This window comes from Alligator sinensis, unplaced genomic scaffold (assembly GCF_000455745.1).
Source record: "Alligator sinensis unplaced genomic scaffold, ASM45574v1 scaffold15_1, whole genome shotgun sequence".
NCBI lineage: Eukaryota > Metazoa > Chordata > Crocodylia > Alligatoridae > Alligator > Alligator sinensis.
Window position 1 is genome coordinate 485,130 of NW_005842307.1, and position 15,281 is coordinate 500,410.

A 15,281-nucleotide genomic window follows, 5' to 3' on the forward strand; every position below is an offset into this window, starting at 1 on the left:
TACTGCAAGTGCACTCATACCTTGCTGGCCCATTTACCAATTACAGTCCCTTGAGCTGGTGATAGCATTATGCTGTTCTAATTAAACACTGGTTCAAACCTACAAAATTATTTGGGATCATCCAAATAAATTGTCTGACCTAAGATTTAGCAACTAAATTTTCTTAGTATCTCCACTAGGACCTGCTGCTTAATGAAGTATGCAGAGAAAACATCCAGCTTTAGAAATTCCCTGGAATATTATTTCTCAGTTATGCCCTTTACATTCAAATGTCCCTCTCCTCCTGCAGCTTAGAGACAAAAAGCTGTCTAAAAAAACCCCAACCATATCTTCACCTTGATGCTATGTGAGTTATAGCTACAATTTGATAGTGGTCAGAGTTTACCCCATTTTAGGAGATAATACTGGTTCTGATAATATTCCCCATTTTCATCACAGGTCCTGCAAGACATTTTTCAAAGACATTAAAGTGATTTAGGAGTCCAAATACTATTTTCAAAGGTGGCTTAGGTACGCAGGGTTGAAAGTCCCTATGAGTGTTAGGGAAACTGATGCTGCTGAGTGCCAAACCTCACTTGGGAAAACAGAACGTAGGCTCCTAATAATATGTCTATACTCCTCAAAGCAGCCTTGTTTTAAGGCAGGGGTTCTCAAACTTTGTGATATCGCAACCCTGTAAAATAATATACAAATTTATGTGACTCCCCCATGATTAAAGCTATTGATTTCATTAGGTTTAGGCAGGGGATAAATAAAGCACATTTACCTTTGTATATTAAATGAAATATAATTGTCAAAAAACACTTTTTATAAAGTTTATCAAATTCCAAACTATTTCACTGAAAAAAAAACACTGTCAAATTTAAAACCCAATAGTTTTCAATGAGAGGAATGAATTGGCTTGGTACTGCTTAGTTTTTCAAACCTGGGCTTTATTTTCAAGACTACCAGTATCATTTCGTGCTCCACATTTATTTTTGATCAGTATTTGCTCTTTATAGCAGCAACTGTTGAAAACCCTGATTTACACATGTAGGATGTTGCAAAGGGAAAACTCGCACTCAATCGCATGCAGTCAATTAAACTGTTGACAGATAAACATTGAGCTTCACTAACCCATACATGCTGAGATTAGAAAACAAGAGACACTTCCAGTGTGGGTGAGTCCAATAACACATGCGTTGTTGCTGGAAGAGGGAAGCAGGCAGAGTGTTTGTGCGATGCGGGGGAAGAGAAGTTTGTGACCCACTTTTAAGTTGCTCACGACCCCCCAGGGGGGTCGCAACCCACAGTTTGAGAACCCCTGTTCTAAGGTACACCTGACCTGCTTGGTGCATAGTAGTTCCCAAATCAGAGATAGCCTTGTGACAAAGCTACTTGGGGTTGTATGCACATGTCCTAAGACACTTCAGTTCTTTTGAAAATTTCATCCAAAACCTAGAGAATCCAAACTTATAGAATCTTTCAAAAGGAAGAAAGCTTTAAGTGTAAGAAAGTGTAAGTAGTATGTTTACCTAAGCCAAGCCATCAACAATTTAGGAAGCAATTCAGTATGACAAATCACATACTAAAAGAAGTGTCCAGGCCTCTGTGCCATGGTACCTTTTCTTAGCAGTTATGGTCGCTTTCTGTTTAATTCCAGCAGCACTACCTGAATGTCAGGTAGCAATCATTACATAGTTACACAGCATTCATTAGCTGCATCTAGCAACTGATTGAACACTACAGTTGTTCTATATTAGTCTTAAGTGACAGAACCATTCATCTTACAATACAGTCACCATACCTGGAAGGAAAAGAGCAGGCTTCCCTAAGGAATGATCCAGTCTGAAAAGCAAACAGAGGATCATTTTAGTTTGCCAGCTGCAGAATTATTAAACAACTTATTGTTTGCAACTTGGAACAGCACACAGATCCATTTTACATGCAAAAGAACAGTAGTTTGAAACTAGCAGCAAAGTAAATGAAAAATTCTGGCATCATTTCCTAGATATAAACAGTCAGCAGTTTGGCCTCCTTTATGTACTGTAATTTGGTGGAATAAAATTTCAACTTTATTCTATTTATTCTGTTTTCATGTTATAACTAAAACAATTCAGTTGTATGAAACCATCTATCCTTCTTCATCATGGTGTATGTGTGAAAGGTCACCAGTAGGGTCATGTGAAGCTTCGGTCCCCGATTTGATTTGGCAGAGATTTGGCCCGATTCAGTGGCCAAATCTCAAATCTGAATCAAATGAGGAGACCCTTTAATCCCTCGAAATTGAATTGGAACCCTCTGAATTGACTTGGAGAGATCTGACGATTCGGACGTAGATGCAGTTTTAAATGTTTTTTCTACATACCTCCAGGTACCAGGCGGCTCGTGAACACTGAGATGGTGGGGTGGATGGAGCACCCCACAGGAGCATGGGGGGCTCCCCAGTGCACTCGGCAGCAGACCTGGAAGTGGAAAAGGAGTACTCCCAGTCCACTTCTTGGTCTGCTGGGGAGTGTGCTGGGGGGCCCCTCCACACACCCCCGACTCGGCAACTGGTTCCTCCTGGGTCTGGGGGGAACCCGGGGTCCCCCGGGGATGACTGTCAAGCTGGAGGGTTGTGTGGGAGGGCTCCCTGCATGCTCAGTGGCAGACCCGGAAATGGACTGGAAGTACGTCCGGTCCACTTCCAGGTTCACTGCTGAGCATGCGTGGGGCCCCCCCATGCTCCTGTGGGATGCTGCATGCACCCCACCATCGCAGTGTTCACAAGCTGCACCTAGTACCTTGAGGTATGTAGAAAAAACATTTAAAGCTGTGTCTATGGCCGAATTGCTGATTCTCCGAATCAGCATCATATCTTCAGATTCAGCTGGATTGAACGGGGGACAGTGATCTGAATCAACGAATTGAATCACTGTCCCCAATTTGGGCCGAATCCGAATCTGAATCGAATACAGTCCACTTCGCACACCCCTAGTCACCAGGACCTTCAATGCATATGCCTAGGCAGGAGTATGGAGACAGACTTTCCACCCCCTTTTCAGACCATTGAGACAGTATCCAAAGGGCAGATGGAGTCCAGACATTTGGTGTTTGGATGGCTGTAGTTATATACGCAACCGGAAATTGAACCCAGCTCTCCTGTGTGGCAGACAAGGATTCTACAATTTAGCCTTGCACTAAATACAGTAATATTTGTAACTCTTCCTTAAATTCCATAGAGAGAGTTGAAAAAATAAATTTGGATACAGTGGAACTAATCCAGCTCAACAGGAGTTTGGCTACTGCTTCAATGGTTAAATAATCTGATTTTGATGTCCTCAGTGCTCATTGTTGATTTACAAAGATAAAACTTAAGTGTAAGCTAAAAAAAAGAAGTGATGATTCAATAGCTCATGGAAAATGTGTTAGAAGGGGGTGAGGAGAGATGGGGAAGAGAGTAGGAGGGGTAGGAGAAGAAGAAGCATACCAGACAGAAAGGGCACCACTAGTAAAACAGGGATTTCTTCTGACTGTAAAGGTACAGAGGGGGCAGAAAGGGTTTTTCTTTTGTAAGAACTAGGCAGAAATGCTCTCTTCCTGTGCTATATTTCATGGATCATATCATGATTTTCCTTTACCTTTTTTCTCTTTTTTGTGTGCAGGGGAAGTAGGAGCCTTGGTTATAAAACAGATTAAAATGTGACTCTAAATCAAATCCCCTAGATATTATATTCCCCGTTGTGCTTGAAATTTTTTACCATTACAGTTCATTAACCATGCATCTCTCCTCAAGGCAGCTGAAACCAGAGAAATCAAACATTGGATCAAGTAGATGGGGCCTACCTTCTTTGAAGTTCTTTTATCCGGACCATCATATTGAGGTGTCCTTGAGAGTATTGTTCAATTACATCACGTACATCATATGGTTTCCGGGCTTGCTGCAAAAGGAGTAAAATGAAAGTGTCAGATAATGCTTATTTTTACATCACTCATATGTATCAGATAGACTTTCTTTTTAATCCTCAAGAGGTTTTTTGATGATGTTCTCTGTAAGAACTGAAAAATATTATAATCCTAGACAATTCTTTACTATTGTAGCTGCCAAGGCATAAAAGTTGTCACTATGTCCCCTGCTTTTCTTGTGACACAAAGTGGATTTTAAATCTTTTTTAATTAGGCACCTTGGAGCTACTCTGTATAGGAAAAACTTTCTTCATAGTCCCTACAGGCACTCAGCAGAAGCCCTGAAGATGTCTGATGAAGACATATTCCATATGGAGCACATTATCTTTCAAACCTGAGGATAAGAAATACTTTCGCTATCGCATATGCTATATATGTGATAGCTAAATTAGCATATGCTATACAGCTATAACATATCACATATGCTGATTATTGATCCAAGACCATCCTCATCCCTATCATACTTTCCTTTCCATTAACTCTTAGGCTCTGCCTTGAAGTGATTCAGGTTCTTTGCCCTCATTACTTTTCTCAGAAGAGTATTCCAAAACTTTGCTCTTCTAAAAAAACAGATACTTTAATTTCCAGTTCAAATTTGTTTATAAACACTTTATTTTTAGTCTATTTAAATTTATTTCCAGTCTAAATTTATTTGTAAACTAAATAGCTCTTTTTTTCTCTTCATGATAGTCACCCTGCAAAAGTATATACATAAACTATATATAAGAAGCAATCGTATTCCCACTCAACTTTCTAAAATAAACAAACCAAACACACATCTCATAATGTAGGTTCTCCATTTCCTGAACATCATGGAAGCCCTTCCTTATACCTGTTCTAGATCAAATTCTTTTTTTCATAGATTTCATAGACATTAGGGCTGGAAGGGACCTTGGGAGATCATCAAGTCCAGCCCCCTGCCCCAAGGGCAAGAAGTCAGGAGGGGTCAAAAGATCCCAGCAAGATAAGTGTCCAAATGCTTCTTAAAGGAGTCCAGAGTAGGTGCTTGCACCACCTCTGGACGGAGCCTATTCCAGGCCTTGGGGGCTCAGAAAGTAAAGAAGTTTTTCCTTATGTCCAGCCTAAAATGGTCTTGGAGGAGTTTGTGACCGTTGGTCCTTGTCATCCCTTGGGGTGCTCTGGTGAACAGGCATTCCCCAGATCCTGATGCACACTCCTGATGTACTTATAGGCTGCCACCAGGTTACCCCTGTTCCTGTGCTTTTCCAGGCTGAAGAATCCTATGGCTCTCAGCCTCTCTTCATAAGGCCTATTCTCTGGCCCTCTGGTCATACGTGTGGCTCTCTTCTGGACTCCAAGCTTCTCCACATCCTTCCTGAACTGAGAAGCCCAGAATTGGATGCAGTACTCCAACTGCAGCCTCACTCACCAAGGCCGAGTACAGTGGGAGGATGACATACTGAGATTTACTTGAGAAGCATCTATGGATGCAAGCCAATCTTTTAATAAAGATCAGGGCCATCCTACTTGAAGATTGTGCATACAGCCCATGAGCAGTCAACTTGCAGCTCACAGGGTCCCACCTGGCTGCTAGCTCTCTTCATGACTCCCTTCTCACGTTGTTTGAGTCTCAAGGTTTTCCCTTCCTCCTCTGGCTTCTTTTTCTGCTCCCAGCCCTGGGGGCAGGGAGAAGTGGCCTACAGAGTGGGAGGAGAAAGGGCCATGGTAAGGAAGACCATGTGGCAATGGGAGTGGGGTTCTGGGCAGCCCACACAGCAGGGGCAGGACGGAGGGGCATAGTGAGGGGGCCACTCAGAAGTTGGACATCCCTATCATAGGAGATCAGAACTTTAAACAGTAGTCTAAATAGGGGACTACTAATGCCATGTACAGTGATACTAATATTTCCTGGAACTTCATCAATATTCCTTTCCTAACATAACTTAGAATTACATTAACCTCTTTCATGACCATATGATGCTGTTGAACCCTATGATCGAATGGCATATTCATCTATCTCTTTTCCATCATTGCTTGCAGTATATAAGCCTCCTCCTTATAGCAACAGGCCTTGTTATTAATCCATCAGTGTATGACTGCCCTTCATCACCAGAAGCAAACTTCCTCAAGCCCAGAACACACCAAAAGGATCCAGACCATGCCATGACAAGAAATGCAAAACCTGCCAACACATCTCCACCACCCCCACTATTACTACACCCCACAACAGAGCCATCAGCATCCCAGGATCTTACAGCTGCACCTCCAGAAATGTGATATACCTCATCCAATGCATCAAATGCCCTGATGGAAGATATGTAGGAGAGACCAAACAACAACTGCGCACCAGAATGAACGCACACCAGAAATCCATCAAAGACAGAAATACCCAATTATCGGTGGGGGCACATTTCTCACAAGAGGGCCACTCTCTCTCCAATCTCTCAGTCCTGATCCTCAAGGGAAACTTACACAACACTTCCCAGAGACGAGCCTATGAGCTCCATTTCATCAACCTCCTGGATACTAGAGATCATGGACTAAACATAGACATTGGATTTTTGACACACTATAATCTGCCTGGCAACTGACTCCCCAGCCCAGCCCCTGGCTTCTTTACTTTTCATTCCATCCAGGAAGAGCACACACCAACTGCTGAAACTTCCTTAGCCTGACGAAGGGTTTTTGAACTCGAAAGCTTGCTTAATAACTATTCTCCAACTATTTGGGTTGGTCTAATAAAAGATATCAAATTCACCCAAGGAACCTTGTCTGACTGCCCTTCATACTGTTAGAATTTGTACCATTTGTAATACTCTGCTACACAAGGTAATATAATTCTTTCTCTATAATAATGTGGCCCTTCTCTGTGTTGGCAATATTGCCCTATTTTTGTTTTCTGCAACTGTCATAAGATTTGGTCCACTTCATTGTTCTTGTCTCTGAAGTCAATAATCCTGTCATAGAAGGGCATTAGATTGGTAAAACAAGATCTTTCTTGAATAAAACCTTGTTGTACTTTGTCCCCTTTTCAGGGATTTCCATATCCTTGATTTTTCATTCCTTCAGCAGCTGTTCCAATCAAGCATGTGGGATGGCAATTTCTGGGGTCAGTCTTTTTCCCTTTTTGAAATATAGGCACTACATTTGCTCTTTTCCCATTATAGGGTATTATCCCCAATTTGACAGATTCAGTGGAGCTAAGTGCATTTACTCTTTCCTTCCAGTTCTTTCACTCTTCTAAGTTTGGCTTCTAGCACCTCATATATAGTAATAATGATCTCATGATGATCTCATGTATGGTCATTTCCATAACCATGCTATCATTCCCATTTGCAACTCTATTATCCTTATTACTTCTTCATCATTCAAAACCAATGAAAAATATTTATTGGGACATACCTATATTATATTCGATCTCCATCCCATTTTCAATGTATAGAAGCCCCATTTCTTCCCTACAAGTTCTCTTTTAATTTATCCAATTGAAAAAGCATCTGCTGGGGTTTTTATTATTCCTTTCCAGGTCTAACTTAGCTAAAGCTTTGGCCATTCTCACTTTCTCTCTGCAATGCTTGACCACTGGAAGATCTCTCTCCTTACTAATCAAACCCTTTTCCCATTCCTTATAGAGCCTCTGCTTGCTGTTAATATCCTGTTTAAGGTACTTGTTTATCCAAGTAGGTCGGTAGTTCTTTCCAACCAATTATTTTCCATTGCTTGGTATGCAAACTCTTCACGATACTTGCATGTTTGCTTTAAAGCAGTGGCACCTATGGGCTGGGCTGGCCCCATGGGCTGGTCTATTGTTGGGTCCAACATGGGGAATCAGTCTGCAGGCAGGATGAATGTTGCAGTATTGGTCTGAGGGCCCAATCAGGCTCAATTAACACTGTCACTGGTCCTTTGCAATCACATTTCTGGTCCTGTGGGGTGCCCCATAAGTCAAATGATATGGCTTTGTCAGCTGGATTTAGTCCATGGGCTGGATCTTCATCACCCTTTCTTAAAAATAATATTACATTACTTCTGCATCTTACTATATTAAGATAATTGCAATTTAGGATGACTGGATTCAGATGCACACACTTCCAAAGTTTGGGGATGTTTAGTGTCAAGATTTTGGTCTAGATATCTACCAGATGCTTCCCCAAGATGTGAACCTGTTTGGATCCATATGTTAGGCCCATCTTTACTTAACAGCATTATATGCAAAAAAGTAGAATTAAGATATAAAAATAAAAGTGAAGATAAAGTCTAGTGTTTCCCTCACTTCAGTCTTTCTTTAGACTGCTAAACTTCCCCCTGGAATTCTGTGACTTTTGAGACATGACTTAAAAAAAAAAGTCTGGAGAATTTGCATTAAATTATGTGATTATAAAAGGTAGAAAAACAGCCCAGAAATGGGGGAGGGGACTGGGAACAATCTCCTTTAGAAAATATCAACATTTTTGGACCCACCCCAGCCCAGTGGGAAATATGGGGCAAGATGTCTCCGTTTTGGCTTTGGCTCAAGAGAAAAAAAAAAGATACACTGCAAATCCAGTAACTGAAAATAACTGAAAACAGCTCATTAGTCATCTTGTTGTCTGTTTCCACTCTGCCACAGCTTCAGCCGAAGCCATTAGCATGCACCATTGCACACATGCACTGAACACCTACAGTATGTGCTGGAGTCATGCTTGGAAGGCAGCCACAGGATCCTAGAAATTTCACATAAAAGCCTGGAATTGGAGTGGAAACAAATCCTGTAAAATGAAGGAGCAAAAAGTCTTAATGACAAAATCCTTTCCTAGCACTTGGCTGTGGGAAGTTACCTGCATTATTGCCTTCAACAAAATGTAGCTGTTGTGTAAGGGACCACATGTGTGAGGAGGTTGTTTTTGTTTTGTTTTGTTTTGTTTTCAAGCTTTCAATTTATTGCCTATTTTTTTTCCTCCCTTCTCAAGCTTTGCTTGTTGCAGACGCTGACACATCACTATTTCTGGCCAGAAAAGCAGTCTATTGTCTTCCCCCAGAGAACCAGTGCCAATATCTCTCTTTAGATTGACTGGCAGGGGTGCTTTGAGAACATTTTGGCTAACCCTCCTTTCCTCCTTTTGGACACACTCTATTTAGACATGATGCATGGCTCACAGCCTAGCTGTGCTAGTGGGTTTTTTTTCGCCTTAGAGGCTACCATGTGCATAATTAATTCTCTTCATTCCACATAAAACTTTCCTTTTTCATTCCCCTAAAAATCCTTTTACTGCTGCTACCAAATCATCAACACTAAAACCTTTTGTTGTTAAAGGATGTACACTGCATTCTTCCTGAAACCAACCTAAAATCTGAAAAAAAAAGTTAAAAAAAAATCCTTCTAACATCCACCTTTTACCTTCTGTTTTCCCAGTAACACTTTTTAGACCAGAACAGCTTATATTCTGCCAGCATCTGGCACAGACTCCACAAATGTGTTTAAACTGAATACAACCTCTTGTGAAGTTGTTATGAAAAATAATAGAATATACAGTAAAAATCATGTAATGAATACTCCCAAGGCAGTTTGGTAAACCCTTCGAGCCCATCTACGTTTGACCAGTTCTAGACCCTTTTCCCCTAAATGTATCTTAAATCAGGGGCATTATATCTATTTAAAAATTGGACTATAGCCCAGCATAGATATTTAAACACATCTCATATTCAGGTTTTCCTTTTCTGAGCTTCCAAACTCTGTCTGGAGTCTGGTTTTTCTTAGCCTAAGTTCCATGTCCATAAAGAATACAGGATTCTTGAGTCATCAAGTTAAACACAGGCATCAGGTCATATAATCCCTTTCACAAAAGTAGTTAAGGTTTCCCTCCAACCTCTTTATGCCTGCTGGGAAGCTACTCCAGAATTTTTCTACTCTGAAGTTTTGGAAACTTCTTCTAATTTCTAGTCTAGATTTCTTCATGGATAATTTATACACTGGGACCATGCAATTGAAAACTTCACCTGTGCCACAGCTGGGGGGCATGGAAGCAGTGCCAACATGGGCACAGTTCCCAGCACCAATGCAGTGCCTTGCCACCTGGCCCTGGTGTGAGTGCAGGCAAAACCTCTTGACTTCAGAATGATGCTGAAGCTCTCCCAGCTCTGCGGGATAGATGGAGTGGCTCTGGGGGTCAGATCCGGCTTGAAGGCCATATGTCATTGACCCCCTGGCTAGGATATCTATAAAAAATAGTTATATTTTATATCTATAAAAACTAGGAGTGGAAGGGGGGGATATGTTCAGGGGCATCCCTAATGATTCATGCTGCCTCCATAATGTGGACATACTCTGGATGACCATCCTGTTTAATCTATTCACCTACTACTGCATTGTAGGACATTGGCTGAAACAGATGTTACATTTGTCCAGGGACTCTAAAGACATACAAGACCACTGTCCTGCTTCAAGTATTCAAGTTTAAATGTGCTATCACTTTTTCTGGAGATATCATGGGGTGCATCTGTAAGGTTATTACAGGTCATTCCCTAACAAGATAGCCAGGTTGTGTGCTCTCCCCAGCCACCTACTAGCAGAGGAACAGCAATGAAGATTGAAAAAGCTACATTTGTAAATGGCTGTTCCACTCCTGTTTTGATGTGGGTCTATAACAGACACAGGGTGCTCTGTTACTTGCAGGAGCCTGAGAAGCAGCAAGACAGCCTGCAGCTGCTTGCAATCCCAATTAGGCACCACTGCCTGATTGGGGAACAGGACCTGGCTGTGCCTTACAAGAGCAGGGCCCTGAACAGCAAAGGCAGCAGTTTGTGGCCAGCAGCCAGAGAGATGCCATTGGCTGAGCTACTACTCAATGTCTTGGAGGTAAGGGCAGGGCTATGGGGATGGAGGAGGGTCCATGGTCCTGGGTATGACTTGAAACTGCACCCTGATGGGGAAGGGTGGTCTGGTGGGACTGTCTGTGGCAGGATAGCCCCCCAGAAGTGCGAGGCCAGTTACCTCCCTGGTGAAAGATGAGTATGGGGTGCTTTCTAACCCCAGTCCCCACATTCCTGGTGGTCTGAGATCAAGCAGGGGGAGACTTGACTCATGGGAGCTCTGAGGCAGGGCCCAGGTTGGTGGAGGGACATGAAGCAGTGTCCAGGCTCACTGTGAGCCCTGAAGCTGCTGTAGGGAGCCAGGAGTAAGGCTTCAGGGGGAGTGGGGCACTAAGCCTTGGGGAGCTAGTAGAGAAGCACCTGGGTGAAGGGATAAGGGATAGCTCAGGGGGGCATGGGACAGGGCTTGGAGCCCTGGCCTCATGGTGTGAGCTCAGGTGCTCAGGGTGGGGCTCAGAGGCCCAGTGTGCAGGCTCAGAGGTCCTGGGGTGGGTTTTGGAGACCAGAGGCTTGGATCTCAGAATATGATTAGGTAAGAGCACAGTTTGACGGTGCTGCGACCATGAGCTCTGGTGGGGAGAGAGCTCATGTGAGACTCTGGAGCTCGGGTCCAGGTGCTAGCCAGTTGGAGAAACATCTGTGAGGCATGGGACATGATAAGGGAAGGTTGGAGACGTGTGTAAGGCCCTTGTCACCAGGGCAAGTAAATGGGCAGCCTCCCACTTTAGTGACATCTTTTCAAAGTATTAATATCAAGGTGTGGCAGAAGAGGTAGGCAGGTGGTTTGCCCGGAAGCAAGTGGGTGGGCCAACAATTTGACCAGTCCTGGAATGCCCTCTTGTTACAGGATCAAATCCTGTGACAATCAGGATTGCATCAAATACCACATCTATTTATAGCTTCTTTGGAGTCTTTTCCGCTAGTCAAACAATTATCTTCAAAAGGAAGAAAATGTATTTTTTTAAATTTTCCTGGAAAATAAAAGCAGAACATAAAATATTGATAAAAAATACCTCTGGGGCTGATTCTACAAATTCTGTAATGTTTAGGTGTTCTGCAGGAGTCCTTCATGTTTGTGGGGAATTCTTTATACAGTTTGAGATACACCACTGAGTACATCTCAAACTGTATAAGATGCTTGCCTTGTATAGGCAAGCATGAGTTTAAATAGATTTTAAATAGACCTTGTTTATTCGACTTTGTCATAGACCTCGAATTAACCATATGCTCAAGGACAAATTTCACCTGCAGAGTTTTTATTGGTCAGGCCCACTATCATCCCCTATCCTGCATGAACACTTCTCTTTTTCATTTATCTTTTTGTTAGTGGCGTTACTTACCTGAAATTTTCTTCTGGCAACAAAATACTGCATTCTCCTAATGACTTTGACAGCTGTTCGGTGTGCTTCGGTTAACCTGCCGAGTAAAGCAAACACACACACACACACACACACACACACACACACAAAGAAATAGAAAAATATTTTAATAGAAGATGACAACTATATGCATTGAAATACAAATGTGCTTTAATACCTGTCTGCAATGCAAATTTATAACAGCGCATTTAGCATGTGTGTCTTTTTTGTTCTGTTACTTTGCCTTCCTGGATAATTCTGGTTCTAAGTACAATATATTGATAAGAGAGATGGTAGAAGCAGGTGTACAAAGATGAAATGTGAGGGGGATTAGATGGGATTACTGTCAGTGCATACAACTGGCATCAGTTCGAAGAATGTGAAATGTTTTTAGAACCATGACTACATTCCTTATTTTGCTTTTATTGAATGGTTGCCCAAGAGCTCCAAAGCACAGAAATTAAGTCCTTTGAAAAAGTGCTTTGATTCCTGAGGGGAAGAAGGAAGAAAAAACAGAGCACCATATTTGAAAAACACAGGCCTAACATAGCATGCAATCATATTACCTACATGTATCTGTGTGTCTGTATAGGTAAATGTGCATGCAAAATGACATAACTTATTTGTTAGATATTACATTATATAACATATATATAGACATAGATCTATCTATCTATCTATCTATATGTCACATCATATCACAGTATAGAGATGCAGCCAGGCACCTAGGGCAAAGAGGTGGCAGTGACTTCCAGTTCATAATTGAGAATGTGTGGCTACTAGAAGCAACTGTTTTTTTCGCTCCCTACCTACCACCATCCCCCAGTCAGCGGCTGGGACAGTTGCCCCTATCACTCTGCTCCCAGTTCCACCACTATTCACTTCCCAATTGATTCTTTTCTATCAGTTAAAACTGGTGAGTTGTGCAAAATTATATTTATCCTCCCAAGTAAGCAATGACAGTAGGAACACAATATTCTATGTTGACATTAACATCCAGTCATAGCCTGGAAGAAGCAGCTATCATGGAGACTAAGAGAACAATCAACTCTGTCAATGTCTGTCACTGGTGTGGAATCTTGGTATCATTTACTCTAAGGCACCAATATACAGAATAAAGGCATTACAAAGAAAACAAAAGAGATAGCAACCGTATCAAATAAATAGTAGTTTTACTTTTATAATGTGCTTTCTGATGAATTTGGTCCTTTTCCTTGGGCGATGTATCACTTACTGTTCCTAAGGGGCGTAGGTTGTAGCCATGTTGGTCTAAGGACATAGGCAGACTAGGTTCTGTGGCTGCATTTAATATCTTTTATTAGACCAATTTAAATAGCTGGAAATTTTTTTTTAGCAAGCTTTCAGGTTTAAAACCCCTTCATCAGACTGAGGAAGATACATCAACTGCAGAGGCTTCCTCAGCCTGATGAAGGGTTGTTAACCCGAAAATTTGTTAAAATTTTTTTACCCAACTATTTAAGTTGTTCTAATAAAAGATATCAGATTCACCCAAAGAACCTTGTCTTACTATTTCTAAGCAAGTCATTATTTTAAAATTTAAAAAATGTACATACAGAGGCATACACATTTAATGCAAACATGCATGCGTGCATACATACATGCATACAAACATATATGTAATTTGCTTCATAAATAAAAATTACAATTTAAGTACATTAGAAGGACAAAGCCTTCAAGAAAGGCACTTGGGCCACTGGGTTATCAGGGTATAAAAGGAGCACTAAGAGAGAACAAGGCCATTACTGAGAAACTTAATGAATTCTTTACATCAGTCTTTAACTGTGGAAGATGCTGGAGAGAATCTTTCACCAGAGACATTCCTCCTAGAGGACAAGTCAGTAGAATACCAAAGGACTGGAGGGTTGCCAGTGTAACTCCAATCTTTAAAAAAGGCTCCAGAGGGGACCTTGAATATTGTTAGGTTTGGTCTCTATACCTCAAAAAAGATAAATAAAAAATGGAAAAAGTACAAAGATAATCAGATCTATAGAGTGGCTTCTGTATAAAGAAAAGCTAAGGCTAAGACTTTTCAGCTTAGAATAGAGATGCTCGGGGTTGGGGGGACATGATAGAAGTCTACAAAATAAATTGTCCAGAGAAAGTAAATAGTGAGTTATTGTTTACCATATTTACACAAATAGAAGATGACTCAGATTATAAGACGACCCTCCAATAATTAGATTTTATATATAGAAAATTTATAAGTTTGTTATAATTTTCTAAGTATAGACTCAACTATTGGAGATGTGTCTTGAATTTGTCCTCCTCCCACTGCTACATCAGGAAAAATAAATCTGAGGGGTCAGGTAGCCCCTCTGCCTCTCCCCAACTTCTTCCCCCTGCAGCCCCTGCTTTACTATTAGACCCTGCTTCCCCTGAACACATGGAGTGACGTGCAAAATTAAAAATTCTGACCTTGAAATTAAACATAGCTGTAGTAATTTAAATATAGTACCCATAGACTTAGTTCATTGAGAATTGATGCACTTTTCCTTTTATGAAACTGCTACAAGTTTAGCACAGGTACTCCATAAGCAGACTTTTAGGCAGCATTTTGGTACTCATTTATATATAGTACAAACTATTTTTTTTGCGCGCACGCACACACACACACACACACACCCTGCTAAACCTTTGCTGTTCTGTCTCATGACCGACATGGTTCATTTAACAGTCTGTAACACATATCCACAGTTGACACTCATCATCCCTGTTACAATAAATGCAACTGCACATCTGTGCACCCATGCCCCCATGCACTTGCATGCCCATTGCCATCTCCTTTAACTATTACAATTGAGCAAATGGCCTCTGCATCCCCCCTCGCTCCTGCTCCTGCTCCCCACCCCTGACAACCCGTTTCTTTCTTTTCCCAGTGCCTTCACATCTCTACAACCCCCAAATCCCTGTCTTTCTCATCATCTTCTTCCCTCTCAGCATTGTTGGTCTCTTTATCATCATTATTATCTTCTTTGAAGATCTACCCCTGAACAGTCTGTGCCACTCTTTCTCCTTCCATAGCTTTTCCACCATCTTTTCCTCATCTTCTCCTTCCATCTTTTTGTAGTACAACTGTAGCTCACTCACTCTCATTTTGATGGAGTCCTTGACTGGAAGGTTCATGTGCTTGTACATGATCAGGTTTCTGGTCTTCTGAAGGGCATT

At 41.6% G+C, this 15,281-nt stretch overlaps 1 protein-coding gene across 4 annotated transcripts in view; it reads right to left on the reverse strand.

The window, feature by feature from the left end:
- LOC102384210 (potassium voltage-gated channel subfamily KQT member 1-like) overlaps positions 1–15,281 on the reverse strand; it is an 856,087-nt gene that overhangs the window by 314,861 nt on the left and 525,945 nt on the right. For all 4 annotated transcript variants that reach the window (XM_025209778.1, XM_025209777.1, XM_025209779.1 and 1 more), the window contains 3 exons: positions 12,078–12,153; positions 3,808–3,902; positions 1,787–1,827 (listed from right to left, as the gene is read on the reverse strand). In XM_025209778.1, the coding sequence (XP_025065563.1) occupies positions 1,787–1,827; positions 3,808–3,902; positions 12,078–12,153 (212 nt within the window). The remainder of the gene's footprint in view (positions 1–1,786; positions 1,828–3,807; positions 3,903–12,077; positions 12,154–15,281) is intronic.